This window comes from Brassica napus, chromosome C1, assembly GCF_020379485.1.
Source record: "Brassica napus cultivar Da-Ae chromosome C1, Da-Ae, whole genome shotgun sequence".
NCBI lineage: Eukaryota > Viridiplantae > Streptophyta > Magnoliopsida > Brassicales > Brassicaceae > Brassica > Brassica napus.
In genome coordinates, this window is record NC_063444.1 from 48,069,780 (window position 1) to 48,087,613 (window position 17,834).

Below are 17,834 nucleotides of genomic sequence, written 5' to 3' on the forward strand. Positions count from 1 at the left end.
TTTATGTTGTCTTTTGTCTTCCCTGGGACATTCAATATTGTATTCATGATGTTCTCAAAGAAATTCTTCTCTATATGCATCACATCGAGGTTGTGGCGCAGAAGAAGATCCTTCCAATATGGCAACTCCCAAAATATACTCTTCTTGTGCCAGTTGTGATGAACACCGTAAGAATCTGGCATATTACGAGGGACATGCCAATTACCACCCCAACGAACTGTTTCGTTAGCTCCGTAGTAGTCGATTTGCGCTTCAATTTGTTCTCCAGTTAGATATGGAGGAGGAGTGTCTCTCACAACCCTTTTGTGCCTAAACAAATTCTTGTTTCTTCGGTAAGGATGGCCAATGGGAAGAAATCGACGGTGACAATCAAACCAACTTGTCTTCCTACCATTCTTCAGTTGAAACGCATCTGTCGTTCCATTACAATATGGACAAGCTAATCTCCCATGTGTAGTCCATCCAGACAACATCCCATAGGCAGGGAAATCACTTATGGTCCACAAAAGCATCGCTCGCATCGTAAAATTCGTCTTCGTTGAACAGTCATACGTCCTCACCCCTGTTGACCACAAATCCTTCAACTCTTTTATCAGTGGTTGTAGGAAAACATCCAGGGACCTTTTTGGATGGTTCGGACCAGGTATTAATATGGTCAAGAATAGTAACTCCCGTTGCATGCACATCTCCGGTGGCAGGTTGTATGGAGTAAGAAAGACTGGCCACAATGAATATTGTCTCCCTGACATTCCGAACGGACTAAATCCATCTGTGCATAATCCGAGATACACATTCCGGATATTGCTAGCGAAATCTCGATGTACTTTGTTGAAATGTTTCCAGGCTCTTGCATCTGATGGATGAGTCATCTCACCATCCGTCTGAGTATGCTCGGCATGCCATCTCATCTTTCCAGCAGTCTGCTCTGATTGATACAATCTTTTCAATCTGTCTGTAATTGGTAGGTACCACATCCTTTGGTACGGTACCCTATTACGTCCCCGTCCTTGCGGCTTGAATCGTGGCTTCTTGCAGAATCGACATTCTTCTAGCTTCTCATCATCTCCCCAATAGATCATGCAGTTGTCGATGCAAACATCTATCATCTCCGAAGGCAACCCAAGACTATAAACCAGTTTCTGAATCTCATAATAAGAATCAGCAGACACATTGTCTTCCGGCAAATACTCTTTAAACAAGTCCGCCCATTCGTTCATGCAACTTTCAGGTAGATTGTGATCAGTTTTAATATTCATCATTCTAGCAGCTAACGACAATTTAGAGAGACCTTCTCTACAACCACTGTAAAGTGGTTGATTCGCCGCGTTTAACATTTCGTAAAACTTTTTTGCATCTATATTAGGTTCTTCATCTTCATCATGAGCTACGAATGCATCAGCTACCATATCATGAACCCTATCATAATCTACCATCTCCTCCTGATGGTAACTATGTTCATTATGCAAATGATGATCAACCGGTTCTTTTTCCTGAAAATTGCTATTACTACTACTAGCTTCATTCTGATCATAATTAAAACCTTCTCCATGTTGAAACCAGATATAGTAATTTGCCGTGAAACCTCTATTTATTAAATGCTTCCAAACATTTTCACGGTTTGCCAGTTTCGAATTGTTGCATTTCCGACAAGGACAGAACATCTTACCACTTTCTTGGGCGAGCGGTGTTGAATCTGCTTGATGCATAAATGTCTCCAGACCCGCAAGGTATTCTTTCGTCACTCTCCCGTTAGCATCTCTATGCATATACATCCACTTCCGCAACTCGTAAATAGTCCCGGAGCCAGCCATTTTTTTCTTTCACGTTTTTTGTTGTTGGTGTGTTTAAAATGATGTTCAAACATCCATATTTATAGGAAAATTCGAATCTGGTAGTTGTAATTTTGCTATGAATTTACGACGAAAAATAATTAGGTGGGCAAAAAAAAACGTGTAACACCTATGAAGTTGGTGGATTCAAAAATGTCCTCGCTAAATACACGTAAACTATTCCCTCGTAAATACCACGTAAAATTTACGTCGTATTTACGAGGAAATAGTTTTTCCTCGTAAAATACTCGTAAAATTACATCCACTTTACGACGAAACAGTTTTGTCGTTACGTTACGAGGAAATAACGATGACTTTAGTTTTTCACGTAAATTCGTCGTAAACTCGACGCAAATTTACGAGGATTGTTTTTCCTCGTTAATTTTCGTCGTTAAGCATGTGTTTTCTTGTAGTGGCGAACTCAACTCATGCCTCTTATGGATGGAGATCCATTCAAGTAGGTAAAGAGTTATTAAAGAAGGGTTTTTCAACCCTTATTGGTGACGGTACGACAACAAAGGTTTGGTCTGATCATTGGCTACATGTACTCCCTCCTCGTATGATAAGATATGTTTCTCATGATCCTGATATGAAGGTTAGTGATTTGATTTGTCCAACAACTAAATCTTGGAATGGTCCTGTTCTGGAGCAAGTCTTGATCAAGGGGATGTAGAGATAGTGAAACAAATAAGATTATCAAGATTTTCCGGTCAAGATACACATGTTCGGTCTTACTCTAGAAACTTGGAGTATATTCTGTTAAATCTGGATATTGGGTTACAATATATGATTTACGAGATGGGGATGCTATTACACCTCCAATGGGGTCTGTTGATCTGAAGATGCAGTGCTGGAAACTTAATGTCATTCCTAAAATCAAGGTATTTCTCTGGAAAGACTTATTGGGAGCTTTGGCAACCTATGTTCAATTATGCTCGTGAGGTATTAAAGTCTCTTCTACTTGTCAAAGATGTGTGGAGGATGAAACTATCAATTATGTGCTTTTCTAGTGTCCTCATGCATTTGCTATATGGAGATCTTCAAATCTCCCAATAGTAGATATGTTTACATTGGACCTGGAGGAAATATTCAAACGCTGATGCGCTTTTTGGAAGTTAATAAGGAAGATATGAGGATTGGGCTTTTACCCTATTGGATTATTTGGTTTGTATGGAAATCAAGGAATGAGTTTCTGTTTAACAAGCGTAATCAGCAACCGATAGAAGATTTAAGAAGAGCTTGGGATTCAAATGAAGAATGACATCAAAATGTTATTTTCCAGACAACAAGGAATATTGGGAGAAGTATAAAATCTAGTCGATGGGTAACACCTCCCCATGGCTGGTTGAAATGTAACTTTGATTGTAGTTTTTCAAGAGATGCTGAGTTTGCAGGAGTTGGATGGATAGTTCGTGATGATAAAGGGTGCTTTATTGCTGCTGGTTCGGCAAAAATTAGGGGTTCGAGATCTAGTTTGGATGGTGAAGCTCATGCTTTTCTGTACGCATTACAGAATATTTGGATAAAAGGTTGGAGACATGTTTGGTTTGAAGGTGACAGTAAGGAATTAACAAAGATCATCAATTTTTCGGGATGGAATATGGAATTAGGAAACCTCTTCTCAGATATTGTATGGGTTTATTATCTGAGTGAGGTCAATCGTGAAAGAAATCAAGCTGCTGATGCCTTGGCTTAGAAGGCTAAAAAAAAGAGTAAATCTTTCCAAATTTTATTTTATTCCTCCTACTTGGTTGATTATGTATTTGTATGAATCGTTATAAAGATCTACGCCTAACTGCATTAATGAACCCTTAGTCAAACCATTGAACCAAGGGATCTTCCACTTTTATTTATAATATCCGTTGTTAAAAAGAAAAAAAAAAACGTAGTTGTACAGGTAGGATGGATTAGTTTGGGCCTACGCCTATGAAAACCCGGCCCAATAAGGTAGCCAAACTCCTAAAAGTACAATAAAATAAAGGAAAAACTTTTTTCCTCTCTCTCTCTTTGTTTCTTCTTCTTCTCCAATCTCCTTCCAAACTCTCTCCCATCTTGTCTTTTCTCTCTCCATGTCCGAACGCATCCTGTCTCAAAAACCATTGATACAAACCTCGATCTTTCTCCACTAGCAACTGATCTACACGTTTACACATTAAAAGAAAACTCTTATCTCTGTACAGCTATGGCCGCCGCCGTCTCCTCTAACCCTCGCACCGTCGAAGAGATCTTCAAAGATTACACCTCTCGCCGCGCCGCTCTTCTTCGCGCTCTAACCAAAGGTCAACCAAAACCCATCTCTAAAGTTCCAACCTTTCTTCCTAATAATGCCTAACTTAATTCGATTTCTTCTTTTTTTTTCAGATGTTGATGATTTTTACTCTCAATGCGATCCGGGTAAGTCCGGTTTAGCGTTCAGGTTAAGAAAGTTTTCGCCTTTTTTTTTAATTGAGATTTGTTTTTTTTTGTTTGGTGTGTAGAGAAGGAGAATTTGTGTTTGTATGGACATCCGAATGAGTCGTGGGAAGTGAATCTACCGGCGGAGGAAGTACCACCGGAGCTACCTGAGCCAGCGCTTGGTATCAATTTCGCTAGAGATGGTATGCAGAGGAAAGATTGGCTCTCTCTCGTTGCTGTCCATAGTGATTGTTGGTTGCTCTCTGTTTCTTTCTACTTTGGTGCTCGCCTTAATCGCAACGAGAGGTGTGTGTGTATTCTCTCTCTTAACCCTCTTACAATTTATTACAGTATTCTCAACGTTTTGAGTTTTGATGAAGCCAAGTCTTGTTTTTTTTTTTTACTTGGTTACAATGGGCTTTGGTCTTCTTTTTACATGAAACTATATTTGTTTTCCTGTTATGTTTATTGGCTCTTTTAAAGGATAAAGTGTACAGTGAAATCTAGGAAGAAATTTTTTAGACTTTTATGATAATCACTGAGCTTGTTTGGAAGAGAGATTGATTGCCTTTGGTTGCTGTAATTTATCCCTTTGAATGTGTGTGGATCTTTTTTCATAGGCCATGTTTTGATGTGTTGACTTATATTTATGGACGTCTTGATTGTTGCTTTACTTCATCATCTGTCTTAACTTTTCTCAGCTCTTTCTTGCATCTTTGGATATTGTAATGACAAAACTTGCAACTTGGTTTTTTTGGTTGTTATTACTTGATTTTCTTAAAAGTCAAGTATATACAGTCTTATAACATGTTACTAACGATATTTTGTGAAGCATGCATGTTATGAATTTCACTGTTTCATTGTTACATCTGGAAAATCTTAGTAACTAGTAAACCGATGCATTGGAACCTTAAGAACTTTCCTGTAAAAAGGATATGTGAAAGCTGCATAATGACATTATATCACTGTTAAATTTATCTACAAAACAATCTTATTGTTGTTACTATTTTTTCATTGTTCTTCTTCAAGAGAGAAGTTGTTTTTGGCATTTAGATGGCCTACCAATTTTAGATTCATATAAATAGACTTTGTATTTTACATCACCAAGTAGTTCCATTATACATGAACAGATCTCCAAAGTGAGAAGAATGTTGTAGACTTTATTCCCGAGGATGAATAATGTTAACTTAGATAGTTAGAAGCTTATAATGTTGGATAAACATCACCCAGATTCATTCACCATTGGTGTACTGATTATGAAGATTGTAGATCTCTATCTCTATGTCCATGTCGATAAACTTATAGTTTGAATTTGCAGGAAGCGGCTATTCAGTCTGATCAACGATCTCCCAACTCTCTTTGATGTAGTGACTGGTAGGAAACCCATCAAAGACAATAAACCAAGCTCAGACTCCGGAAGCAAATCCAGAAACGGTGGCACTAAGGTAGTACATTGAAAAAGTCATCTTCCTTTCCTTTTTTTTTTTATTTGTACATTTTTCGGTTTCTCTCCTTAAAAACCAAAAACGGGGTTTGTCGCAGAGATCAATAGAAGGGCAGCCAAAGAGCACAACACCAAAACTGATGGAAGAGAGGTACGAAGAGGAGGAGGATGAAGAGGAAGAAGACGAGCATGGAGACACTCTCTGTGGAAGCTGTGGAGGCAATTACACACAAGACGAGTTCTGGATTGGCTGTGATGTTTGTGAGCGTTGGTACCATGGAAAATGCGTTAAGATCACTCCCGCCAAAGCAGACAGCATCAAGCAGTATAAATGCCCTCCTTGCTGTGCAAAGAAAGGAGGAAGACAGTGATCATCACCAGCTCCCTGAGACTCTGGTTCTCATGTCTTAATCAACCTTCCTTCTTATCTTCTGTTTTTTTAACCTTTAAATTTTAAAGCATACAAAACTCTCTCGTTGGATCTCCATAAAAGGAATTCAAGAAGTTGAGAGAGTGTAGCAAACTGTTTAAGTATTATTATTCAGATCGAGAAAACTGGTTTGTTCCATCAAATGTGTCAGCCGGGGATTTGTTGTATATGTAGTTGAATCTTAAGCATTGAACTGCATTTTGCACTCTATGTTTAATCTTTCTTTTTGTCTGATAGCTCTTCCATCTATGTTAAGATTTTTGTTTTCATAATTTTTAAGGAGATTATCTTCTGAAGTTATGTGAGATGCCAAAGCAGATTTTGATTGTAGAGAGCCATTGCAGGTCAATGAGATGACTAAACATATTAGGTTTGTACAATCGGAAGTATAGATAGTGACCATCAATTTTACCGGGCCCAGATTTGCCCAATGGGTACAATCTGCTCATTCTAAATGGTTTTACCTTATCTAGTTCACATATGTTAAAACACACACACACACAAAAACTGGTGAAATAGGGATGTATCTATATGTCAGAGTGGTTTTGCAGTTTTTTTTGGTACGTGTTTGAAATAGCAACAGCATATATATAATAATAGTTAAAGAGAATCTAAGAAAGAATGGTAAGAGATTACAGCCTACTTTGTGATTGCTAACCATACTCTCGAAACACCCTTTACCGCAACAGTAACACCCTTCATTAGATTAATCTATCTCCAAGTTTCGAATCTTATCTCTTAAAATCAAATATGTTGTTTACAAGTTTACCAAAGCAAGTTGTATTCACATTGTTATATGAATAACATCTTTCGACCATTACACTAAAATTTTGTTTGAGTAAAAATTTAGTTTGAGTAAAAAATGTTAACAAAATTTTTAGATCATTGATTAATAGTAAAAACTATGATTGGATTCTAAATCCGGTGAAAATCATCAATCTGATCAACCCTGCTATTAGTTTGTCGTTCAGTCTTCTTCTTATACCCTTTAGTTATATTATAAAGAACTTAAACCGGATCTAACAAGATTTTACAAAATGGTCAACACGGATTATCCGTTACATACACATACATAAAATAATCTATGTACCAGATACTATATATTTATTGCGTTTCACATGTCCGTCATTTGGTATGTAATGCTAATTTTTAATGAAACATATTGTCTGGTAGATTAGTTGCTTAATCAATACATGAAAAACTAGTTTCAATTAGCTCCATTAGTGGTGTTACTAATAGTAGAGAAAACATGATTACCGATTAGAATGCTTCAACAATCACGGAATCAACCTAACATCATGTGATACAGTGATAGTGAGGTTTAACAATTATATTAGTTATCTAATTTTATACTCTCGGTCAAGTCTTTCGAATTTAACAATACATTTGTCAATTTGGATAAGTAATTTGTGGCCTATCAAATATAACCCTCAGCACTGCATGTGGATTAGGTAATTGTTGTTGGAAAGATAGAAGATATCAACTTTTGGACAATGATAAACGATATAAAAAGAAACCTCCATTATGTTGAGTTTATATTATAATACAATTTAAAATCGTAAATATATATATAGGACGATAAAATATATAAATTGCATGAACAATAAACTATGATAGATTATTTTCGGTATATTGATTCTTCTTGATATCCAGTATATGTGTTCGTTGATCAGTAGAATCTTCTGGTATCTTTTCGATATATATGATATCCCATTACTTCGATTTCCTCACCAAATAGCCTATTCATATAATATGCACATTGCTCAAAAAGATTAATATGAGACTAATATGTAGGCATTAGTAGTTGAGTTGCATAAGCAAGGAAACTTACGTTTCGTTCTCTTTTGTCAGACATATTTGAAGTAGATATCAATTATCGAGAGGAGATATATGAGACTCCACGTAGGATTTGCCACGAGGACCTTGAGTTCGAATGAAGAGTCTATACTCATCGAAGGACATGGGAGGATATAAAGGAGGATTTGTAGATGTGACTAGTTGTTGCAGTGGTTGGATAGGAATGTCACTCTTGGGGTTATAAAAGAATGCAAGTGACACCCTTTCTTTTTGTGAATTCACAATCACTCGATGCTCCGAACTCTTGTATATGGAATTGCTTAGTATCTGCCATTTTTACAAACATAAATGTTTTCTTCAGTATAGTTACATAAACATTGTATGCTTTCAGAAAATTGCCTGAAGTTGAAACTGATTGTCATAATAGTGATCTTTAAGACATGTCTAAAACGTGGGACTATAACTAGAATCATCTTTCACCAACTGCCATATATATCATAATTTGTATAATTTTCTTTTCATTTTATTCATATTCTATATATATCATAAGTATATATGTTGTAGTTAGTAAAATAACTGAAAATAGATTAATTACAAAAAAAAAACGAAGAAGAAAACTTAGACATTACGCAATAAAATTTGAAAAACAAAACGTTAAACTAGGGTTACCTGAATTTGATCACCGAGATTGACGATAAACGCATGAGGGTGAGAATTGACGGTGATCCACGTGTCACCGTAACGGACTTGAAGGCCGACAACTTTATCGTCTGGTAAGAGGATGGTAAGGCCGCCGGGATCAGAATGAGGGGAGAGGCCAAGGGCAAGCTCTGGTCGAGGGCATTTCGGGTAATAATTAACCCTCATACATGCGCCTACGTCTTCTCCACCAAATGCCTCTTTAAGTTGTTCTTCTTTTAGTCCCAAGTTTGACGATAAAACTCTCGTAAGTCTCTCGCCTAGCTTCACTAGTTCCTCACCGTACTCATCCAAAACTTCTCTATATCAATATATACATTTATATTAACAGAGAATTTTCTTAAGGAGAACGCATTATATATAGATTTCAATTTCATATTAATATCTCTAAGTAGGAGAAAAGATTATAGTTTATAATTGTATATATAGGAAGTAAAATACTTTTCCTTTATAATGAATCTTTCCATAATACTATGATTAGTACATAGTATAATTCATTTATTTAAAAATTCACTTCTTTGGTTGATTGCAACTGAATTAACAGGAGTTGTTTTCTTTGAAAACTATATAATATTAATTACACTAGATTTGGGTCCGTGCGTTGCAACGGGCTTTACTTGATATTTTAATTTAATAAAAAAATTTAAAAAATCATTTTATTATTGTTTTAAAATTGTTTTTACATATGTTATGTGAAATTTATTTTATAGTTAAGAACTCGTTTTCACACATAAGTTTCAGTTAGTATTTGTTAGAGCTAGAAAAAACATCCAAACCTAAAAATTTAAATCGGATCCAACCCGAACTAATAATTATAATGCAATAAAAAGGAATTTGGAAGTTAAATAAGACCAAGAAGCAATGACAACATTATACACTTTCTTATGTCATAATTTAATGTTTTATTAAACTTATCTGATGTTAAATAATTTTCTTGATTCATTTTTTATTAATGATATTTTTCATAATAGCATTTTAATTAAAATAAATTATAAAAAACTACATAGTAAAAATAAAAAATGTAATAATATAATGATGAAGCTTGATTTGTTTTTGACTAAATATATGTACGGTGACAATAATAATAACCAATTTTTTATGAGCAAACATGAAAATATATATATCAAACATGTGTTTGATTTTCGTAAAACTAAACACATAAATACCAATCACGACAACATCCTAAGTTTAGATTTTTTTTAATTTAATAGCTTTAGCATCATCCTTGTCATCAAATTCTTTTTTAAAAATATTATTAAATATGTATGTTTACTTTTGTTAGGATTTTTTTTAAAAAGGAAAAAATATATTTTATAAATCTTGTTTTTATTTACAATAAAAAAAACTATCAAATACTTTTTTACATTTTTGTTTAGGATTATATAAAAGGAAAAGTATTACCTTATAAAATTTTACAATTAACTTCTGTTTAGAATTTCAGAAAAATCTTATTGCAATCAAATCATTATTTCTAGTTACTATTAAATAATTTTAAATTATGATTTTAACAGTTCATATCAATACTATTTTTACAATTTATTTTTAATTAAATAATATTTAGTATCATATTCATCATCAAATTTTCTACACTATCAAATAACTTCTTACAATTCTCTTTTGGTTAGAAATTAAAAAAATATAATACAAATCTCTTTTGTTTAGGATTTTCTTTTTTAAGGAAAAGAACTATCAAATATTTTATTACAGTTTTAGGGTGTTAGAAAAGAAAATTAAAATTACATAATATTTTATAATTAATTTTTTAGGATTTATAAAATAAAAATACTATCAAATAATTATTTCCAGCAAATATTAACTATTTTTAAAAGTTGCTATTTTCAAAATTCGTTTTCTCGATATCACTAATATTTTTCATTAAACATTTTCAGTATCATATTATTTTCAAAATTCGTTTTCTCAACATCACTAATATTTTTAATTAAATATTTTCAGTATCATATTTTTCATTAAATTTTAAAAGTAAAAATTACTTTTACAATTCAACTTGGTCATGATTTGAAAGGAAAAAAAAAATCTTATTTGGTTAAGATTAAAAGAGGAAAAATTTATTTGCCATATTTCTTTTATTTAGGATTTAAGGAAAAAAAATTTATTTTCACATAATGATAGATTTTTATTAATACATACACAATGTTTTTTTTTGCACAAAATTCACAATCATATCGGGTAAAATATTTGAAGTTATTTTTGGTTTATAATTTTTTAACACAAAATTATCTATTAAACATAAAAGTTAGTTATTTATAAGAAATAAGTTACTTTAAATTTTTTAAAAAGGAAAATTCCAACTATAATTCGTTTTTGTTTTTTAAGATTTTTATACAATTAATATATTTTCAATAAAAAAGTATGTTTAGTTAATTATAAATTGTGTCTTATCATACAAACATATATTTCTCATATTTACACATACTTATGTATGATAAAAACATTGTAATTAAAAAAAAAACTTGTGTTAGCATCATAAGATGTAATAAGGATGATAAAAAAATTGAACTGTTTAAAGAAATTAAAAGAAAATACTCAGATAATATTTTTCTTGTCAATACTATTTTTGTGAAAATAATATGAGGAAGCTTAAACCTAAATATAGATGTGAAAATAATATTTATTTTGGTTTATATTTTTGTAGCAAATACATTTATATGTTAAAAAGGAAAGTTAGTTATTTATATGAAAATAATAAGAGTACTTTTAAATTTTTATTTTTTTAGGTTTTAAAAAAGGAATATCACTTATTTATAGTTAGTTTTTCTATTTGATTTTTATTAAATAATTTCTTGTACTTGTAGGATTTTATAATTCGTTTTTATTTAATTTTTTTGAAAACAAAAATTAATATTTTCTCTTATAATATCTTTCTTTAGTATCTTTAAAATGAAAAATATAAAAAATATTTTTAAAAAGAAAAAAAATACTTTCAAATAGCTTTTACAATTATTCTTTGTTTATAGAATTTTCAAAAATTAAATTTAATATCAAATATTTTTAAAAGATTATAAAAAGAGACGTACAAATATAATTGTAAAAAGCTATGTAATAGTAATTTTCCTTTTCTTAACCCCTAAAAAGAATAATAAACTATATTTTTGTAATAATTTTTCTTTTCTAGTGTTCCAAAAAATGTAATAATAATTTTCTTTTTCTATTTTTTTTTAAATTCTAATAAAAGAGAATTTAATCATATTTTTGACACATGTCACAATCTTAATAAATTAATTGACACATGTCGCAATCATATTAATTAGCAACTTTGAAGAACCAAGCTTTATATAATAAGATAAAATTTTCAAAAATTAAATTTACTATCAAATATTTTTAAAAGATTATAAAAAGAGCCATACAAATATAATTGTAAAAAGCTATGTAATAGTAATTTTTCTTTTCTTAACTCCTAAAAAAAATAATAAACTATATTTTTTTGTAATAATTTTTCTTTCCTAGTGTTCCAAAATATGTAATAATAATTTTCTTTTTCTATTTTTTTTTAATTCTAATAAAAGAGAATTTAAACATATTTTTGACACATGTCACAATCTTAATAAATTAATTGACACATGTCGCAATCATATTAATTAGCAACTTTGAAGAACTAAGCTTTATATAATAAGAAAGATAAGTAATCTAGGCTAATTTAACAAGAAGAGAGTAAGGACAAGAAAACATAAAACATAATTAGGTTACTTATTTAGGATTATTTATTTTTAAGATCTCTCTTTACATTAAACGGTTTGCCTTTCCCTTAGGGGGGGTTATTGGTAGTTAAATTTTGAAGGAGTTATAAAATTTAGATATTCTATTATTATTGGTTTATGTATTCTTACAATCTTGTTAGAATCCTTTGTTATTGGTTTATGGACTTTTAAATTCTATATAAAACCCTTTGTTATTCAAAAAGTTTAGTTTTTATTGATTTTTTAATTCTAGTAAACTCTTTTGTTATTGGGACATAAATTTTCTTTAGTTTTACTCATAACACTCAACTTTATAAATATCATCTATACTCATAAGATTCTTAGAATCTATGTAACAAAAAACACAAATATACAAACACAAAAAGTTGTGTATTACATTTTTGTTGTCATGTGAAAGATAATTGTAAAAAGAAATTTAAAGATAAAAAAAATATTAAAGATAACATAATCAAGAATCATGAAAAAATCATAGGTTGACCTTATAAAACTTTAAACAAAAATCAAACAAGGCAAATTCAAATATTAAAAAAATATATTTTAACATCAAATAACTATATTTCTTGAAATAAAAAAATTTAAGTATTTTTATTGAAAGATAAATCTGAAAAGAAAAACATATATGGAAATTCATGCTATTCAATCATAATCAATGACAATTTATGCAATACATATGGCAAGAATTCATCAAATTTACTTAACTCTTAAAAATCTTTGAACTTTAAAAATTTTCAGATTCCACACAAATTTCATTTCCAATAGGCCCCCTAAGTTACTCTTAAATGAATAAGATGTGACTGAAATACTGCAACTATTTGCAATAAACAGAAAGCAGTGACAATTGATCACAAAATCAAATACGATTTCTTATGTTCATCCACGTAACCGCCAATCATCATACATGTATAGTTTTCTTGAACTTTTGATTAATTTATATAACATTTAATATTTTAAAAGACCACAATCATAAATTCATAATGATAGTCTTCTTTTATTATGCAAAAAAAAAATACCAACTAGTTTTGACCACCCTATACCATTTTCAAAACTTTGCCATAAATGATCCGTTTTAAATAATAAACTAAGTTTAAGGATCAACTAACTTAGTTAATTGTACAATTTCTCAGATTTCATACCGAACACCAAGTTAGTTAATTATATAGACAAAACCCACAAAAAAGATGGGAGACTTAATGTAATACCTAATGTTGGAAGGTATAGAAGGCCATTTGTTGAGGTCCTTCAAGACGAGAGGCAGATAATGGAGAAAGTAATAATCATTCCAATCAAGAATAGCTCCTTTTTCCACACCCAATCTGCTGCCGTATCCTTCATAGGTACTTGGCGAGTTTGAGTAAACTTCTTTGGCCTCGACAGGCAAATTGAAGAAGCTTCTCCAAGCTTCTCTAGCCGCTTCCATCAGCTCCGGCCTCACCCCATGGTTGATCACCTGAAAATAGGACCATGCATGCGTATAAACCGAAACAAAATAGGTCAGTATATTCTTATACTCAAAACTGAATTTGCTGCAATAAATATGAAAACTCATGAACATTTTAATTAGTTAAAAATACGCATTAAAACAAAATTAATTACATAAAGAATATTTATTAATTTTAACTAAAATTATTGATTATTTATATTAACATATCAAATTTAACGGAGTAACAAAAAATTGTAAAATCAAGTTCAATCAAAAGCATTGTTTTTACTCGAGGAAACCCATAAATAAAAAAAAACCAACTGAACCACGAACCGAACATCAAAGGCCATTTTTACCTGGAAGAAACCAAATTCACGGCATGCCTCCGACATCCTCTCCCTCTCGTCTTCGTTCCCGGAGAAGAGGCTGTTTAGGTCTACGACTGGGATATTGATGGCGGCAGTTTGAGGTTGGTGGTTGATGATGATAGTTTGATCAGGGCGTTCAGACGGCGGCTTAATGTAACGGTCGGGGACGGTAGCAAGGTTGCTCTCGGCTAGGGACTGCACTCGGACGGTTGGTTCTGGCCACTTTTCTCCGAGGCCTTTCTTGGTATTTTCTTGGTCGCTCATAGTGTTGAGGCCGTTCTCGTCCGTGGTATCTTCCTTGATCATAATCTCGTTTTGGTGGTTCATGTTTTCTGTTTAGGCTTATTGATCTTGCTCTAGTTCTTGTAATATTGTTTATGAGAAGTATTGAAAGTAGTGTTATCTATATATAGGGTGATTATATGGTTAGAGACAAAGAAAGAGAAAGCCATAAGGAGAAGGAAACGTGATTAACAAATATATAATAAAAAATATTTGGAATTTTTTGCATGTGGTTTTATTAATTAGCCATGTTAGCTATCTTTCTTTTTGTAGAAAGTAACAGATGAAACCGTAACCGATGAGGGAAAACCGAAATCATAGCCGACGAGAGAATCCAGAGTCTGGCACATAGGATTGCGGCTATATGTGTTTCTTCATTTATAAAACGTGTTTAACATGCTATTAAATGTTGTCTAATAGGTATAGAAAGATTGAAAATGATGTGGAACGATTCCAACTAATATATACATCCACATTGTTTGTTTGGAGTTCTTTGTATGGTTACTGTTTGTGAAACTTGTAGATATTTTACCATTAAAAACCGGCTGTTGTTTACAATAGTTTCTTTCAACTTCTCTTAATGTAAACTAAGATCAGTTTATTAACTGTATTGTATGAGAATGTTGGCATGAACCTCGAAATATTTAGTGACTTGACATTCTTTATTAAAACTGAAAAGGGGAGATATTCAATTCATAATTTTAATATAATCCAATCAAAATTCAGAAAATAATTAAAAAACTTATGTGTTAAAATCCAACATTGTTGTATTTTATATTTGTAAGTAGGATTAAGAGATTTTAAAGTTGAATGGTATTCAATTAAAGTTTCAACTACATTTTCATTAATAATCAACATAAAATATTTGTATATTATGTTACTTAAAATAAATATCAGTGGATTTACTGAATGAATTATCTAAAAAAAAATCTAAAGTATATGCAGAAATTTTAATTTTTTGAAAAATTCTTATAATAACATTAAATTCTAAATTTTGAAGACTGTAAAACCTAGAGAATGAACTATTAGAAATTCATGATGGGATGTGACTTCACATTTTGGAAGAATGTTGACCTTTAACTTTCATATATATCTCAGAATTGTGCTAATTTTAATAATCTCTATTATGTGTAAAATGAATTTTTACTTCAGATATCAAAGTGTTCTTAATAGTTCAAAACTTAGGAAAATTGTGCGCATGAATCGGACGCACTGCAGATTGGTGTTATGCGTTCCTGGCTTTCTTACTACTTTTGGCTTTGTTAATCATTCTAATAAACATTTCTATTTTCTTTATTTTATTGCTTTGGCTTTGTCAATTTCGCTGACCAATTCCATTTTCTCCATAGGATGGAATTCTCACTCCCGTCACGAACACCAAAGTGGGAAGAGTTCTTCAAATAACCATTCCGCACGCCATAGTCAACCATACCCTGACGAGCCCCCTAGATTGTTTCATGGTAAAAAGTATTTTTTTTTCCTTCAACTGACGTTTACCCTGACGTCCCTCCTAAATAAAGTTGATATGAACTTATTAAACTGAGCTGGACCATCTGAAAAACGAGCATGCAACGTCTCTTCATATCACCAAGTCGTCTCAACAACCCTTTATGTGTTGTCCTTTAGACATGTGAGCTAACATTGAGACTCGTGTTCCATGGAATAGTACGCACATCTGCAAAATGAGTTTGTATATGTATCGATCATTTTCTTAACTATGTAAATGGACGGTGGCTTATATCTGTTTTAGCAGTGGACGGTGACTAACCATCCATATTTATGCCAGTGCAATGATAATTATTGAACTTATGACAGACAAAAAAAAAATCAAGGAAGTAAGTGATAATTATTTTTTGTGGCATGCTGTAGCAAAGTAGGCGCCCGCAGAAAATTCAACAAACCAATCAAACTTTTTTATTTATTATCTTGCCAACTATATTCGTTAATTCAAGATTACTTTTTAGATCAATTATTAAGCAGAGTTTACATGGTTCAGTTCATATATTATGGGCAAAACTCGTATTATAAAATGGTTGGTTGACCATGTTCCATAAATAGAAGGTCGGCTTCCCAATAACGGAAACATGGTTCATTGAATATAGAAGGCACATCTACCAATGTAACCAACTACATATTGAAAGACCACAAGCAACAAGACTTGCCTACAGCTTACCCAAAAGCTGCATAGTAAAAGCAAGCACATATTTACCAGCACTTTGGTCTTTTGCTGATCAAGCTCAAAGACTTTCCTAGCAACAACTGGTGCAATCTCAGTATAGTCCCATGTTTTCACTACAACCACTCAATAGCGAACCACATGTACTACTAGCATGAGGTTCCACCTCCACATGTATGGCAATAATAAGCTCGTATGCCTCTTTAAGCTTTCCTGACTGGCTAAGAATATTCACAATGCCTGATTAATGAATGATCATGAGCGGCCACAACGGCATATTCCTTCGTATTAACTTGGAAGTACCTTAAGACATCCTCAAGAAGCATCAAACCAGCATGCAGATATATATCAAATATTAATTGCTGCTACGACATTTTGGGGTAGCTCTAGCTAGCTTTGATGTATATTTTCAGAGCAAGATTCATCATCCCGAAATTATTATTGAAACTAACCTTAAAATACAAACTAACAAAAACTGAAAATGTTTGGTTTAAGCATCCATATATATATAATGGTCAATCTAATACAATGCAATGTATCTTGTATATATAGCTTCAGTATTGTCTATTGAAAACAAACTTGTCGTTTCAATCTGATTGTATTCAGAGACACTAACTCTCTAGTGGTAACACAAAAAAATTAACATTGATAAGCAAAAAATTCAGCTGGTCAGAAATGGATAAGTTTCACAGCTTATCTCTCCCTCTCTGTCTGCTTCATTTTAACTTGCTGTTACCTTGATATCTCCATAAAGATTAGGATCTGCTTTATAGTATACAACATCTCCTTCATCCCTCACATAATGATCTTCTTTCATACCTTTTGCTAAGATTCTCAGTAAATGTAATGGCAAAGGTCCAGACTTATCAGGCTCCCTGTAACACTTCCTTAGTACTGGTTTAGCTGCTTCTATCTGCAAAAAGTTTTAAAGCTTTTGTAGCATGAATACACCAAAATTCCAAACCCTTTTTGTCTCTTGTTTAAGTTACTTACTGCTTCTACTAGATGATAATGTGGGATCTGCGGGAAAAGTTGATGTATCACATGAGTTCCAATGTCATGATGTATGTTATTGATCATTCCGTAGTCACGATCCAATGTTGTAAGTCCTCCTCTCAAGTAACTCCATTCATGTTTCCAGATAAACGTGACCTTACAGAGAGTTTGCGTCAATTACGTTTCTTATGTTTTTTTTTTGGTGCGACACGTTTCTTATGTTTAGACTCCAATTGCTGCTGATTTATTTTGATGGGGACACACACTAATGTCAATAGTAGTC

At 32.2% G+C, this 17,834-nt stretch overlaps 2 protein-coding genes across 2 annotated transcripts; one reads left to right on the top strand and one right to left on the bottom strand.

The window, feature by feature from the left end:
* Window positions 1–3,824: 3,824 nt before the first annotated feature.
* Window positions 3,825–6,307, top strand: LOC106433279 (PHD finger protein ALFIN-LIKE 2-like). The gene is made up of 5 exons (XM_013874130.3): window positions 3,825–4,108; window positions 4,191–4,223; window positions 4,307–4,529; window positions 5,542–5,668; window positions 5,766–6,307. The coding sequence occupies exons 1-5, from the start codon at window positions 4,012–4,014 to the stop codon at window positions 6,036–6,038; spliced, it is 753 nt and encodes a 250-aa protein (XP_013729584.1). The 5' UTR covers window positions 3,825–4,011; the 3' UTR covers window positions 6,039–6,307.
* A 1,292-nt stretch (window positions 6,308–7,599) lies between these two features.
* Window positions 7,600–14,542, bottom strand: LOC106433271 (jasmonate-induced oxygenase 1-like). Its single transcript, XM_013874122.3, has 5 exons — window positions 14,086–14,542; window positions 13,509–13,756; window positions 8,564–8,894; window positions 7,929–8,221; window positions 7,600–7,836 (listed from the first exon to the last, which is right to left on the bottom strand). The coding sequence occupies exons 1-4, from the start codon at window positions 14,422–14,424 to the stop codon at window positions 7,967–7,969; spliced, it is 1,173 nt and encodes a 390-aa protein (XP_013729576.1). The 5' UTR covers window positions 14,425–14,542; the 3' UTR covers window positions 7,600–7,836; window positions 7,929–7,966.
* Between the last annotated feature and the right edge of the window lie 3,292 nt (window positions 14,543–17,834).

Excerpts from the sequence above, each read along its gene's own strand:
- LOC106433279 (XM_013874130.3), top strand. The coding sequence starts at position 4,012 with ATGGCCGCCGCCGTCTCCTCTAACCCTCGCACCGTCGAAGAGATCTTC. Across the intron at positions 4,109-4,190 it reads TCTTCGCGCTCTAACCAAAG|ATGTTGATGATTTTTACTCT; the intron begins GTCAACCAAAAC and ends TTTTTTTTTCAG. Across the intron at positions 4,224-4,306 it reads TTACTCTCAATGCGATCCGG|AGAAGGAGAATTTGTGTTTG; the intron begins GTAAGTCCGGTT and ends TTTGGTGTGTAG.
- LOC106433271 (XM_013874122.3), bottom strand. The coding sequence starts at position 14,424 with ATGAACCACCAAAACGAGATTATGATCAAGGAAGATACCACGGACGAG. Across the intron at positions 13,757-14,085 it reads GTGAATTTGGTTTCTTCCAG|GTGATCAACCATGGGGTGAG; the intron begins GTAAAAATGGCC and ends TCCTATTTTCAG. Across the intron at positions 8,222-8,563 it reads ATCTCGGTGATCAAATTCAG|ATACTAAGCAATTCCATATA; the intron begins GTAACCCTAGTT and ends TAAAAATGGCAG.